This window comes from Thunnus albacares, chromosome 1 (genome assembly GCF_914725855.1).
Source record: "Thunnus albacares chromosome 1, fThuAlb1.1, whole genome shotgun sequence".
Taxonomy (NCBI): Eukaryota; Metazoa; Chordata; class Actinopteri; order Scombriformes; family Scombridae; genus Thunnus; species Thunnus albacares.
The window spans coordinates 12,828,965-12,842,765 of record NC_058106.1 but is presented as its reverse complement, the minus strand read 5'-3'; the positions used below and the strand labels follow the sequence as shown (position 1 = coordinate 12,842,765).

Below are 13,801 nucleotides of genomic sequence, written 5' to 3'. Positions count from 1 at the left end.
AAACCACTGTTCATTTCATAGTGTCATCATGTCATAAAACATTATTTAACAGTGATTTGTTACAGTTTTGGAAAGCACAGACAAATGATGTCCTGCCAAGTACTGCGCCAGATTAGAAAAAGCTCCCATGTGTCATTCTGGAGTTTTTGTTTTTTGTTGTTTTTTTTACATTTTACTGATTTTAGACCAGACAATACACAATTAATTGAAAAATAGATCAACAATAAATAAGTAATTCAATTATTCATGTTTGTTGCAGCCCTAAAAGCCTACATAATTTTCCTTTCCTTTTTCTTTTTACTGATGTCCACGTAAAATAAAAAGGCAGCCAGATGTGCCTACTAAAGATAACTAAGTAAAGATGTTACCATCATCTTTTTTTTCTTGTTTTGCATTTGTGAACACACTGATTGGAACTGAAGTCAACACATCTGCCCTTCAGTTGGTAGATATGCTGACAGCAGTCCTGCTCATTTGCAGACAGAGTTCTGAACGCTGTTCATCTTTCTTCTGTCTCAAAGTTGCTGAGATCTGTCCACCATCCATGGCTCCATTCTTAGTCACTTATTTCCCAGCACAGCTTTGAAATGAATGAGTACCGGCTGCTTTGTATTTTGTTTTCACTGGCAGTGTAAGAACCTTGTTTAAACAACACACAAATTGGTCTGCTCATTGGTTGAGTGTTGTCTCTAGTTCTGTGCATATTCCTCCACAGAGCCTCTCGGAGCCTGAATTTAAATCAGGCTCTTCCTTTTTCTGATTTAATTTGCCATCACCTTGGAGGACATTCTTTACTTTTTTTTAAGCAGATACTTCACTGTGATTATGAGCACTTACGCATGGCTGGCAATAGCTATCTGTGCCATGTGCCAAGCCAGTTTACTGCCATACCCATAGTCATAGTAAAGGATGCCATAGTAAATGTTCTGTCAAATTGAAATATTGCTTTAACAGTGTAGGCGGATAGGCTTGGATTCACCCTCTGGGATTATGTGGTGAGCTTGATGGGCCCAGATGTTTCCAGAGAAAAGAAACAAATGCTAATTACTCTGCATATCTCTAGGCATCGTGCATAGAAACGCAAGTCGTAAGCACCTAATATCCTCAGACTCATCTTCTAGCAGGAAGACTGCAATTTTTTTTCTTTTTGCTAAAATCTCTTCACTATTCTTCCTATCATCCAATTTATTTCCACGTGGCTGTGAGTCATGAACTGGTGTTGGGCAACAGACTTGTTACCATGGTGCCAACTAAAATCCATGTATTGTCAAGTGTGTGAAATATTTTGGCTGTACTTTGGTGGCCTGTTAGAGTCCATTGTATAGATCACACTGGCCTCAAGCTTTGCAAACACTGCATTATAGAATTATGGAAAAGGACTATATAAACCATGGAAAGCTAAAACTTAAACTTCCAATAAAATTATTTAAATGTAATTGCCTTCATTGTGGGGGTGAGATGAATACCGCAGTTTTTTACACTTCTTCCACTGGCTTCTACATTCTTATCTGTTCATGTACTTATGATACATTACTTTGAGCTGGGCAGACAGATCTGGGAGGGCCTGTAAGCTGTTGTATTTAGACACAAGAGACCATAGGCTCTCTGTTCCCATTTCCTGTACAAAAATTCAGGCCAGAGTTGAAGCAGTGTTTTTTTCTGATTTATTTAAGCACATGTGGTTTACAGCTGACAGGCTGCAGGGGAGGCAGAGAACAGTGTCTGTGGTCCAGGTGATTTGTCATTAGATGAGGTTCATTAGGGCTGGCAGTGTATTGTTGGGCTAACTACTGATGTGGAACAGGAGCATGAATCAGGCACAAACAGAGAGTGGTACATTTAGAGTTGTGGTAATAATGCATATGGATCCCATTTTATTATGAATTCCACTGCATTTCAGAAATGAAATGTGTTTCCTATTCCACACTGCAGTAAGGTAGTCCACTGATGAAAATCAGGGTTGTTTGTCTGAGAAACAGTGGTCTAAGAGCCAGTGGCATGTATTGGGGATTCACATTATGTGCATATTCAGGTTTACATGTTTTAAAAAGACAATTCAACTGTTTGTGATTTCAAAATGTCATCTCAGTCCTTTAGTGAAAGGAGAAGCTGGTTGAACGATCCTTTTCTACTGTAACCATAAATGAATTTTGAGAAACTGCTCTTAAAGTCCTGCTTATCCAAAATGAAAGCTGGTTGACCTAATTTTTGGAGCTGAGAGCTGATATGGATTAAGATAGATTAGGTTTATACAGACATACATACACTTACATCTATTTGTGACAATTTCCCTGAAAATTTTAGGTAAAAAAACTATGAGAAGTGGCATCTGTATTTAAATGTGCTGATTATTGTTGAAGTAAAATAAATGCATTTGTATAATGGCAATTTAGAACTCAGACTTTAAAAGTCATATGTGAAAAATAATTCAGAATCTTTTAATAATCAGGATTATTTAACATGCTACAATATCATCAACAAGAATTTGACAACCAATTATGAGAAAACAGTGGCACAAGAAGACCCTGGGTTCGAATCTGTGTTAGGCCGACAGGTGACTCTAAATTGCCTGTAGGTGTGAATGTAAGTGTGAATTTGTATGTTAGCCCTGTGACAGACTGGCATTGTGTCCAGGGTGGACCCTGCCTCTCACCCAGCGTGTGATGGGAATCCAGCACCCTGCACTACTGATGGAAACAGAGACTGGTGTACCATATCAAAAAATGTATGAAAAACTCATACATATACAATCTTGTATAATATTATTAAGCAACTGTGATGGCGATTGAGTCAAAAACGCAATAAATAAAATAAAAATAGATAAAATAAAAAGGGGGTTAAGAGCTAAATTGCTTTATAACTGGACGTATAATGGCACGGCAAACCAAAAATGAATTGCTTTTTCATTCGCCCATGGTGCAACTTTCAAAATTTCATTACTAATCCTAAGAATATTCTGAGCCATCCTTCTAACTAACAAACTAACTTACTAACATCCGTGGTTGAGGGAATAACCTTATAGTTGTAAGATGCTCACTAGACTGAAAGCCACAGATATAGTCCCAAGCAGACGCGTACACAGACAGCTGCGGACACCACATGCGCAGTAGATTGGTGTCTACAGGAAGACAGCCTTGTGACTGCGCGGACAAGTCCACATGGTCACAACAAATTGCAGTTATGCGGATTTCTGCACAGAGCCCACGCATACACCCTCTGATGACGAAATTTACATCACGGGGACCCTAGTGGACCCTCACATAGTCGCAGGCGCTAAGGCATAATTTCAGCTTAAGAACACACATCATTGTACCTTTTTAATTTGACATTTATTCCTCCGACAGAGGTGTCTGTGAGACTTAAGCTCATGGAGAACATTTCTTAGCCACTGATTTAGATGAAACAAATAAATTCCCAAGCCGGTTCTTTTCAGCATTGACAAATACAAGGCACACTTGTGAGAAGTTTTCATTTCAATGAGCTCAAGTAGGAGTGGTGCCACTGACTGTTGCAACAGAGTACATTTAGAAAAGGGTTGGGTGATTGTTCACCTACTTGACAAGGTTCTGATAAACAAACCTATAAGAAACCGGCAGAGGCTGATTAAACTCAGGTAGAATGCTTAATCGTTCTCCCCTTCATCACATATTTACTGAATATTTTGTGAAATTACATGTACTACGTTCAGTGTATTGTAACAAATGTTTACACTGTTTGTTTCAAGCATAGGCACATGAAAGGTTAAATATGAGAGAGAAAAAGACAGAAAATACACAAGATACTAACCCTATTTGCTGGCATGAACATGGGACTGGTTGACTATGACTTTGTCTGACAGGTCAATGGCCTTAGTGGGCCAGGGAACCTTGACGTTGAACGGACTGGATTTAGACAATCATTGACCTTTTCTTTTTCCACCTATCACTGATTTGAGGCTTGCTTCTTTTTCATTTCCCTTAAATCATCCTCTCTTTTGTTTGTATGTACTCTGATCCCACTTAATTTGCTTCTCCATCCCTCTTCTGCCGTTTCTTTCCCTGCCATCCCGATACACTTTTCCTCTCCAGCTGGGTTTGTGAAGTCGCCAATGTCTGAGACTAAGCTTACGGGGGACACCTTTGAGCTGTACTGCGACGTGGTTGGTAACCCCACTCCAGAGATCCAGTGGTGGTATGCCGAGATCAACCGGGCCGACTCCTTCAAGCAGCTGTGGGATGGAGCCCGCAAGCGTCGGGTATCTATCAACACGGCCTACGGTGCCAATGGGGTTAGTGTGCTTGGCATCACTCGCCTCACACTGGAGGACTCTGGGACCTATGAGTGCCGGGCCAGCAACGACCCCAAGCGCAATGACCTCCGACAAAACCCTGCCATCACCTGGATCCGCGCTCAGGCCACCATTTTGGTGCTACAGAGTGAGTGGTCTATGTCCTGTAGTACCTAGATCGTGAACGAACTAACAATCCCCTGTCCCAACCACTCCAACCCGTAAAAACTCTCAAGAGCCCACCCTCACCACAGCGGTCACTGGCCAGACAAAAATAAAACAAACGCCAACCACGTTATTCATTTTAATTTTTTAAAAAGTTGTTTTATATGAAAATATTCTGTCTAAATCCCTTATGCCAGTGTTGCGTCTATCTAGTGTCTATCTACGTTTCCCTCTTTCCTCCCACACCAAACCTTTGTTCTTACTGTCTCTTGTGTCCTTTTACAATATTCTGATCATTATCTTTTTCTCTGTATCCTAGTTTCACCCATTCCCTATTCCTGGATTTATTTGTGATAGTTATTCCCTTAAAATTATGTTGTGTCTCTTGCGTTGCGTGGATTGTTTTATTTACTTCAAAGCCCTGCCTGCTAAATGCAGCAGAAACCTAGTGGTGCTTTGAAGTAATGGTGCTTTTGATTTGGCTTTCTCACTCTGGGCAAAGTGTAAATGGGACTGTAAGAAGACACAAGGAGGGATCCGATAAGGTGTAAAAGAGTGATTCCTGCTGTCAACTCTTTCGTGATAAAAGCAATCATTTTCTACTTTCAAATTTGTGTGTGGTAATCCAATAAAGGATAAGACCACGTGAGGGCCTTGAGTGTCTCATTTCTCTTTCAGATGAGACAGACATTTCTCTTCTACAAAATAGTCTCTCTGGACTCTCCTGTGCATTGTGTAACCTTGTGCCTTCTCAGCCACTAAGCGTGTGACTGTGAATCAGTAATGACATTATATCCTTTAACCCTTTGCTCTGTGCACTCAAACATTCAAACAAACTGAATTTTAACTGGACCCTTCTAATCTGTGCATGCTTCAGTGCTCTGCCCACTGGAGCACAGGGAGATGTGGAATGTTGTTAGTCATAGTGAAGCTCTCTGAGAAGCTTAGAGGAGTCTGATCCTTACTGGCTCTTCTGATTGGACTGACAAATTTTGATTTCTGTGTGAACACAATTTGAATAGGTGTAGGGCTGATGCAATTTAAACTTATAAAAAGTGCAATGGACAGCAGCTTTTCACTTGTCTCATTTACTTGTTTACTACTTTCTTACTTTTTATAAACATGCAATTTAAATCCTTACTCAATATATTCTGTCATTACTGAGCAGTAAATGTTCTTTGCATATACATGTAATATCCAAGTTATTACATGTATATAACAGGCTATACATAATAGCCCATTTATGTGAATGTATAGTTTGTAGCTGGGGGAACATGCTGAAGTCTGAATGTCTTGTTGGCCTTGTAGTTTTGCTTAATTTAGATTGTGAATCACTCCAAATCAATATACCCTAAATCAGTATATTTATGTAGTAATTCATTTCCATTATAAAGGTTTAATTATTACTCTTTTTGGCATTTGTATTTGCAAGTAATTGCAGTTTTAATGTTGAATTCTCCAAAAAACATGCATGCATGGATAAAATCTACTGGAGATGCATCTTTTTAACATGTGCTTCCTACATGTGCTTAAAGTGATACTCTAACCAAAATCTTTCCATTGAGTATGAAACCATCAAAATGTTTACAGTTTTCTTAATAAATTAATAGTTCTATATTTTGGAAAATAGGCTTATTTGCTTTCTTTCAAAGAGTTAGATGAGAAGATCAATACCACTCTCATGTTTGTACAGTAAATATGAAGCAAGTATGAAGGAGTTAGCTTAGCATAAAGACTGGAAACATGGGGGAACAGCTAGCATGGCTCTGTTCGAAGGTTAAAAAATGCCAACCAGCACCTAAAGCTCCCTAATTACCACAGTATATCTTGTTTGTTTGATTTGTACAAAAACAAATGCAACATTATGATTTTTACGGGGGTATTTCTGACTATTTCTTGGCCAAGAGCTGTGATTTCCCAAAGCCAGGCTAGCTATTTTCTCATATTTTCAGTCTTCATGCTAACTTCATATTTACAGTGATGTACATAAATGAGAGTGCATATATATATGAAGCAGTATGAAGGAGTTAGCTTAGCATAGATATGTATATATATATATGTATATATATGTATATATGTGTGTGTATACATACATACATACATACATACATACATACATACATACATACATACAACTTTAAGATGACCATGACAGCCTTCTCTGTAAAATAGTAAACCACATATAATTTTCAGCCACTTTTCAAACCTACAAGAGGTGAGTATTTCATACTAAAATGCATACACACATTTTGTGTGGAGTGTCACTTTAACTGATAAGTGATCTCTGTGGATTTTAAGAGTAAAGAGATAAGCGCATGTTTGTGTGACTTTGCTTTTTAATACAGTGTTACTAGTATGCGACCCTCTACTTTTTGCATTGCAAAGTAATACAAATATATGTGTTATCCTAAATTAGACATAAGAATGTACAAAATTGCTTATCCTTATAAAGTATAAGTGGTTCAAACCATTTAGCTCAACCACGTGCTCAGGAGGCCCACTATTCTCTCTGTGGCACCATTTTCTTATTGTATTGTAATGTGAAACAATGTCATGATTTGAGGCCTGCCTTGCCTTTTACAATAATGCTGTAGGCCTCGCCAAGTTGGCTACTAAATCTAAGCTATTTAGTTTAATTGATTTCATACCACATGGCAACATGTAACAAAAAGCAGCTCTACTTGACATTAAAACAAAACTAGTAATGTCATAAACTACAAGCCAATGTAAAGCAAAACAAAATATTTGTATTGATGAGGAAATAATTTAAAAAGTAACATCCCTCATTATGTAATGTATCAGTTATTGGGATACAATGTCGATCTAAATGCAGCCCTGTATCAGAGTATCAGCAAGAGGAAAGGGGGAAATCCGGTTTCCCTACATCTTTAAGAGCAACATTTTATATTTAGTCACATTCTGATATGGAGATACATTATCCAGCAGTCACCACATTTTAAGTTGTGACAAGGTGTCCTACAAACAACCTTCTGGTTAAATTGCCTGTGGACCACTGTGCCGTGTTTGCTAAATGTTAATTTATGTACCTCATGTTGTGTGTGTACGCATGTCTCGAAGATACTATTAATAGTACATGTGCTTCTGCTTGGTGGGGGAGAGAGAGATGTACGGGGGGAGGGGAGAGATATCCCCTTAGCAAGTAAGTATACAGAACTGCAGGAAGAAGGTGCCATGACTGCTAATAGAAGTCACTCGCTAGTAGTCTAAGTGACCCTTCTTCCCCTCTCCTCCCTTTTACCTTGCTAGTGGCCTTGCAGCAGCAGCCAGTAGTAGGATTATGATGCTTCTCCTCTCTGCTCCTCCCCTCGGGGGCTCCATCGTTGCCATGGTTGGCCCGCCCTGGAGGAGGAGGAGAAGGAGGAGGAGGGGCAGGGCAGAAGAGGCTTCCTGCTTACTACTACTCAAGGCAGAGCAAAGCTCGCCCTCAGATGACACTGCTTCCCTGAACGTCCTTGAGAAATGAGCACTGGTATTGCGTAGTGATTTAGAGGGTGAAGCAATTTAGGTAATCATACAGCAGTAATGTAAAATGTCAAAGGCCCAGATCTCCCAAGTATATGGCTCATCTTACCTCAATATTCTGATGACATTTACATACAGGCCTCTGTTACAATGAGACATTTAAATTACTTTAGTTATCAGCTATATCATTTTCTATCTGACAAATGTTCTTCTGCAGACTGTGTGACAGCACATCAAGAGTTTTCAGATTTTTTTTATAAATGCAGTGCTATAACCAAGGAATATAATAATATCACATCAACATTTGATTATTTTTGATTAATTGTCTATGTTTGTCTAAAATAGAGAGATTTTGGTAGTGGTTGCTCTTATACTCTTAATATTGATGACGCATTAATATGTTTTAATTAATCAGTCACTTTAAGCATTTCCATTCTCAGCTTTGTCCAAAGATTTTACTCTGTCAGAGGCTGTTATTCTGTTATTACACTAGACAAAAGACAATCAGTTGACACAAGGTATTCCAGCTGTTTGATGTACTTATGTCTTTTGTTTGTTTGTTGTGTGCACTTTTGTCTTCACTTCATAGACACCCGCCTACATAGATCATATAAAAACAGCATACAGCCTACAGCTACTACAGCATGGGAAGAAGCTTTAAAACAGCATTGAGCCCCACTTCTGTGATAAGGTTTGACTGTCTCTGTCTTCCAGAACCAAAGATCAGTGCCTCTGATCAGACCGTCCTGCCAGCGGACAGCTCTGGCATACCCATTACCCTGCAGTGTAACCTCACCACTGCTCACACTCCCCACGAGGAAAGCTTCTGGATGAAGAATGGACAGGAGATCCCCAATACACGGACAGAGCAGAAGAACACAGTATACAGGTGACAAACAGCTTAAGAGAGAGGATAATGCAGACAATAAGTGCTCCCAGCGATGGAAAGTGAAATATGGGTCTACAATTTATCTCAATGCTTCATGTAAAACAAAAGTGGCTACGCAAGCAAAAAACACAGCTGAGGCAATCTTGCATAGTCACATATCTGACTCAACAGTGGGCGTCTAGCATAATTCTTGTCAGAAAATAATGGTGAAGGGGACATTGTCAGGACAAAGGCAGTATACTGATTGGCTATCACTTTGAAATGAGAGTCTTGTTCACATTTCCAGAAATGGTAACTCAGGTTTGTTTCTCTGCTTGGCTAACTAACTATAGATACTGAAAGGGGGTCAGACCATAGACCACAGTGTTGCAAACATTTTCAGTGGTCAATGTGCATCATCAGTGCACGCTTCAGAGATGACTTAAGTTATTTTCCATAAGTCAACAAAGTAAGATTGTAATTATTGAACATACATTTTTCTAAATTTTGATGGAAGGTTATTTTCTTTATCATGAAAACACATCTCTTTATTTCAAGTAGCATACCAAACCTATAAAATTTTGTTCTTGTAGCTGACAAAGTGCTATGTATGGCTCTATGTATTTCATGGTACAACTTTATGTATATAACACATCTTATTACATTATACTGCTAGATTTACTAGCAAGCTACTACAAATATCAGTGCACTGTATCTCATAAGTACAAATGCATGGTTCATATGTTGTTTTTTTGCTTTAAGTCATGTGTGATACACTGGAACAAGCACATGTGATTCAGAGCTTATTAGGAGCACTGCTGAATTTGGTACCCTATTCATTTTAAATAGCTCAAGACCACCACAGAATGAGATCAATGCTGAGGTAACTTCTGACATTCTCGTCCATTTTTCAAAAACTTATGCAGCATATCATAATATGCCTTAAACCAATACCTATGCATCTAATAAGAAATGAAAAACTAAATGATAGCCTAAAGTACCAACTAGTTGTTAGTTCCTGCTGTCACACACTATAACCATTGGAGCACAAAGCTACTGTCGCCCCTGTAGACATACCACAGACTCTCCCTAGCCACAAGATAAGACCAATTGGTCACTTCCTTGTCACATTACATCAGCGATACGCTGAAGATTACAGCTAAAATGCCTGTGGTGCCCTTCCCTGCAGAATGCAGAACTGCTGTTCTGTAATATAACAGCATAATGCCAACATTTTGTCTCCCATGGGCTCAGAGGTCCTCTAGGCCCTCACTGCCATAGTCCCAACTAATTATTAGAGTTAAGCTGATATTAGTGGACTTAATTTACTTAACTACTTATAATGTAAGTGACTAGTAAGTTAAAGTTATGGAATAAGTTGGTGTTTTGTATTTTGTTGCAGAATCATTAAACCACGGGCGGATGATTCTGGGGAATACATGTGTGTTTACACATTTCAAATGGCACCAAATGCAAATGCTACAATTGAAGTAAAAGGTAAGATTCCTCTGTGATATAATAACAACTGAACTTTTGTAACATTTATAACACAAATGTCTTTTTATCAAAAAATGTCAATGTCCAACAACTGAACCCATTAGATTCTGAAAAAGCCCTGGCTTTAATTTTAGTGTTTACCATGTAATCTGTAGTTTTCTGCTGAGAGATGGAGAGCTAAAGGTGTCCTAGAAAAGTTAATCACCTAAAGCTGTGTGCAGAAAGTCCTTGTTGACAAAGTTGTTTGAATTCATCCAGTGCAGTGGTGATGACAAAGAGCATTCCTGAGGCTGTTGTCACTCTTTCACTGAGACGACAGTCTAGCAAAAATGGACGGGCGTTGTACATGTTCACAAAACATGCAAACACAAGGTCTCCTATGAGGCATCCTTAAGAGCACATACACTTTTAAAAATTGAGTTCAACTTATGGTTTCGTGTTTGTAGATTACTTAATGATTCCATAGTGTAGAACTCAGACTGTAATTAATAATTTATGTAGTGAAAGTGAACTAGAACAGTCTCTGTAATGGATATAAAGCTAACCAAAGACCTACTGTGTTGGTTTTATGCAAGCTGACAGCGAAGCCATCAACTTGAATAAGGAATCTTCCCTGACAAAGGGCAAGTGAAACCCTGTTCAAGAGAAGCTTGCCTGTGTGTAGTGCATAAGCCAATTTGCTGTGGCATGGCTATGGTGCATACTGAGCATGCCGTGCCTCCTATTCCGCGGCTGTCTTAAAGCGCTGCCTGATTGCGTAACATGGGTGATGACCGTGTGTGTTCTGCTTTCACTGGATTGTGAGATGACGGGAGTCATCGCCATTCAAACTGAAGTGTCCTAGCCATCACCAGACTGCAGGCCTGTGACTGCTGAGGCTTGCTATCTGTCCTCTGGAGAAAAAGTTAGTCTTTTAACTAAACTGATGATGCATGATTTTGCCCTTTAAATTGGACGACATTCAAAAAAGATATATTAAAATAACAGGATGTTTTGACTTTGAGAGTAGGTACCATTGCAGGATCTAAACAAAGCTTCTTTTTTTTCGGTTCTTAAATGCTCTTGTGATATTCTAGAGGTGTTTGAGATCTTTTATGACCCAGGTAGCAAGCCCACTGTTATGCTAGCCAGCTTTGCACTGCGCTTCTGGCAGCAGTTCACTGAGATCCCTCGCCTACAGTGTCCTTGGCACACTCATTCTTGCAGGACTCAGCTCAGAGGCAACAGATGGAGGGTTCTGTGATGTTGTAGGATTAAGGCTCTGAATCCGGTCCCAGCCATCTCTGTGGCAGGAGGGGAGTTTATTGTCTGTGATACTAAGCTTACCACAGATACATATTTGGTACCTTATATTTCTCAAATTGCAGTAAATGTTAAGCAGATGAAGCTTGAGATTAAGCTATGAAATGTTTCAGCTTGCATATTGATAATATAACATTATCCTTAAGAAAAAATCTGACTGTCCAAGTCTGTATAAATAATAAGTCTGTTAAAAAATAATCCTCACAATTACAAAATGAAGCCACCTCAACACCTAGATAAAATGTGGAAGGCGACTAATAAAGGATTTGATTTAGCAGCTCTTTACCATCTGATGTCACCTTAATCAGCTTTTTTCTATTCTTTCTGACAGCTTTGACCTTGATCCTCCTCACACACTGCTCACATTCATACAACGTCACGATACCTCTGTCTAGCACAAACAGATTAATAATCGCAGGAGTGTGAAATGGAGGTTTCTGCCTGTTTTAGCGCCACTCTGAGGGTTGTCTCTGCGCTGTCAGTCACTGACATAATACAGTCAGGATAAGGCACAAATGAGCTTGGCCACTCCCCTGCTCAGGGAGCACGTGTGAGCCATAATTAGAGTGGAGTGATGTCACCAAAGAGCTCAGACCTCTCCTGCTCCGTTATCCATGCGCAGCTGAAAAATGCTCACTCCAGGCCTCTCCCTTATCCCGCTTAATTGCATGGAAGGAATTATTGTAATTTTGAGGATTAGAGGAAAAGCAGGAACAGTGATCTTCCTGATGCTGTACAGAGTTAAATTGAGAGTCTGTGTCTCACCTCTGTTTTATTGATGGATCAGTTTGACTTGGCATCTGTTGCAGTGCTTTATCCCATATGCCTAAATTTATTAAATTCATAACCTTTGTGCTGCATTTTCGTCATCAGTTCATTCATTAATCAGAGCCAATTTACACAGTTTTCCTCTGGCTCAATGTCTCTTTTATGGAATTCACTTTGGAATTATTATGAATGAGAACATCTGGAGGCTCTCATATCATACTGATCCCCCTCTTCCATGACCTCATTATGAATTTTGTTGAAATGCTTTTTTGTCTTCCAGAGTGATATTCCCCATTGCGGGGGTTGGGTGGAGGGGGTATCTGTGCTCACAAAATGACTACACATCCAAAACTGCACTTTTTATCAAGAGCCTTTGACCATCCCTACTTCTGTGCAAATCTCTGTTCTATTGGACTCTGTTACACAATTCAATTTTGCAAGTATTTATTAAATCCATCTTTTTGATAAAATGAGAAGTCATCATGGGTGATTATGTCTATATTTTAAGCTAAACTTATATCTACTACTTAAAAATAGTAATATCTACTACTACTACTACTACTACTACAAAACAAAATACAAACAGAATACCAGTTTATTTTGGTAAAATTATTTTGTTAGCATTCAACAACTACAGCCCCCATGAGCTTTTGACAGCATGTGTATGTCATAGACTGATGGGAGCTGTAGTTGTTGAAAGCTAACATAATTAGTGCTATGTGTTAAAATGATTAGTTGTTAAAACTGTATTACCAATTACACTAATATATGCCAATTTGACCTAGAATACAAGATGAATCGCACACATATCATATTTTAGCTATTTTAGAAAGAATGATTTCAAAAAATCTTATAAGTAGAAAAGAAAATAGTCCAGAAACATGATACAACACAAATTCAGTAACCTCTGTGTGAGATACTGAACGACATAATGACATGACTTCACAAACTAAATGATACTGTATGATTTTTGAAAATATCTTAAATTAATTCACTAACCATGCTTCTTCTCAGCTGCAATAACTATACACATTTCAAAAGAAACAAAGCTGCTTCAGTGAATCAGCCCAGCTATAGAGAATCGTAATTGCACTCCTTTCTCTTACACAGACAGCTGAATAATACAAATTATTACCTTACCCAGAACAGCTAATCATGCTTTCCTTACTCATGCCATCTGGTAGGAGTTAAAACGTTCCTTTGAATGTCTCACTTCTGCCAACTTAGCTAATGATCAATTTTATTTATTTATTTTACCTTTCCAGCAAAACCTGACATCACTGGCCACAAGCGAAGTGAAAATAAAAACGAGGGGGAAAATGCAATGCTTTACTGCAAGTCTGTCGGTTACCCACATCCCACCTGGACATGGCGTAAAATGGATGGAACATCCTACACGGTAAATGTACATACTGTATATATAAGTATAAAATTGAGAGACAGAGAGAGAA

The 13,801-nt window shown here is 38.8% G+C and overlaps 1 protein-coding gene across 2 annotated transcripts in view; it reads left to right on the top strand.

Moving 5' to 3' along the window:
* Positions 1 to 13,801, top strand: part of nptnb (neuroplastin b) — a 28,478-nt gene that overhangs the window by 7,857 nt on the left and 6,820 nt on the right. The window contains exons 2-5 of one of the 2 annotated variants that reach the window (XM_044335349.1): positions 4,068 to 4,415; positions 8,630 to 8,804; positions 10,186 to 10,280; positions 13,616 to 13,749. In XM_044335349.1, coding sequence (XP_044191284.1) covers positions 4,068 to 4,415; positions 8,630 to 8,804; positions 10,186 to 10,280; positions 13,616 to 13,749 — 752 coding nt within the window. The remainder of the gene's footprint in view (positions 1 to 4,067; positions 4,416 to 8,629; positions 8,805 to 10,185; positions 10,281 to 13,615; positions 13,750 to 13,801) is intronic. The other variant, XM_044335437.1, reaches the window with a different exon arrangement.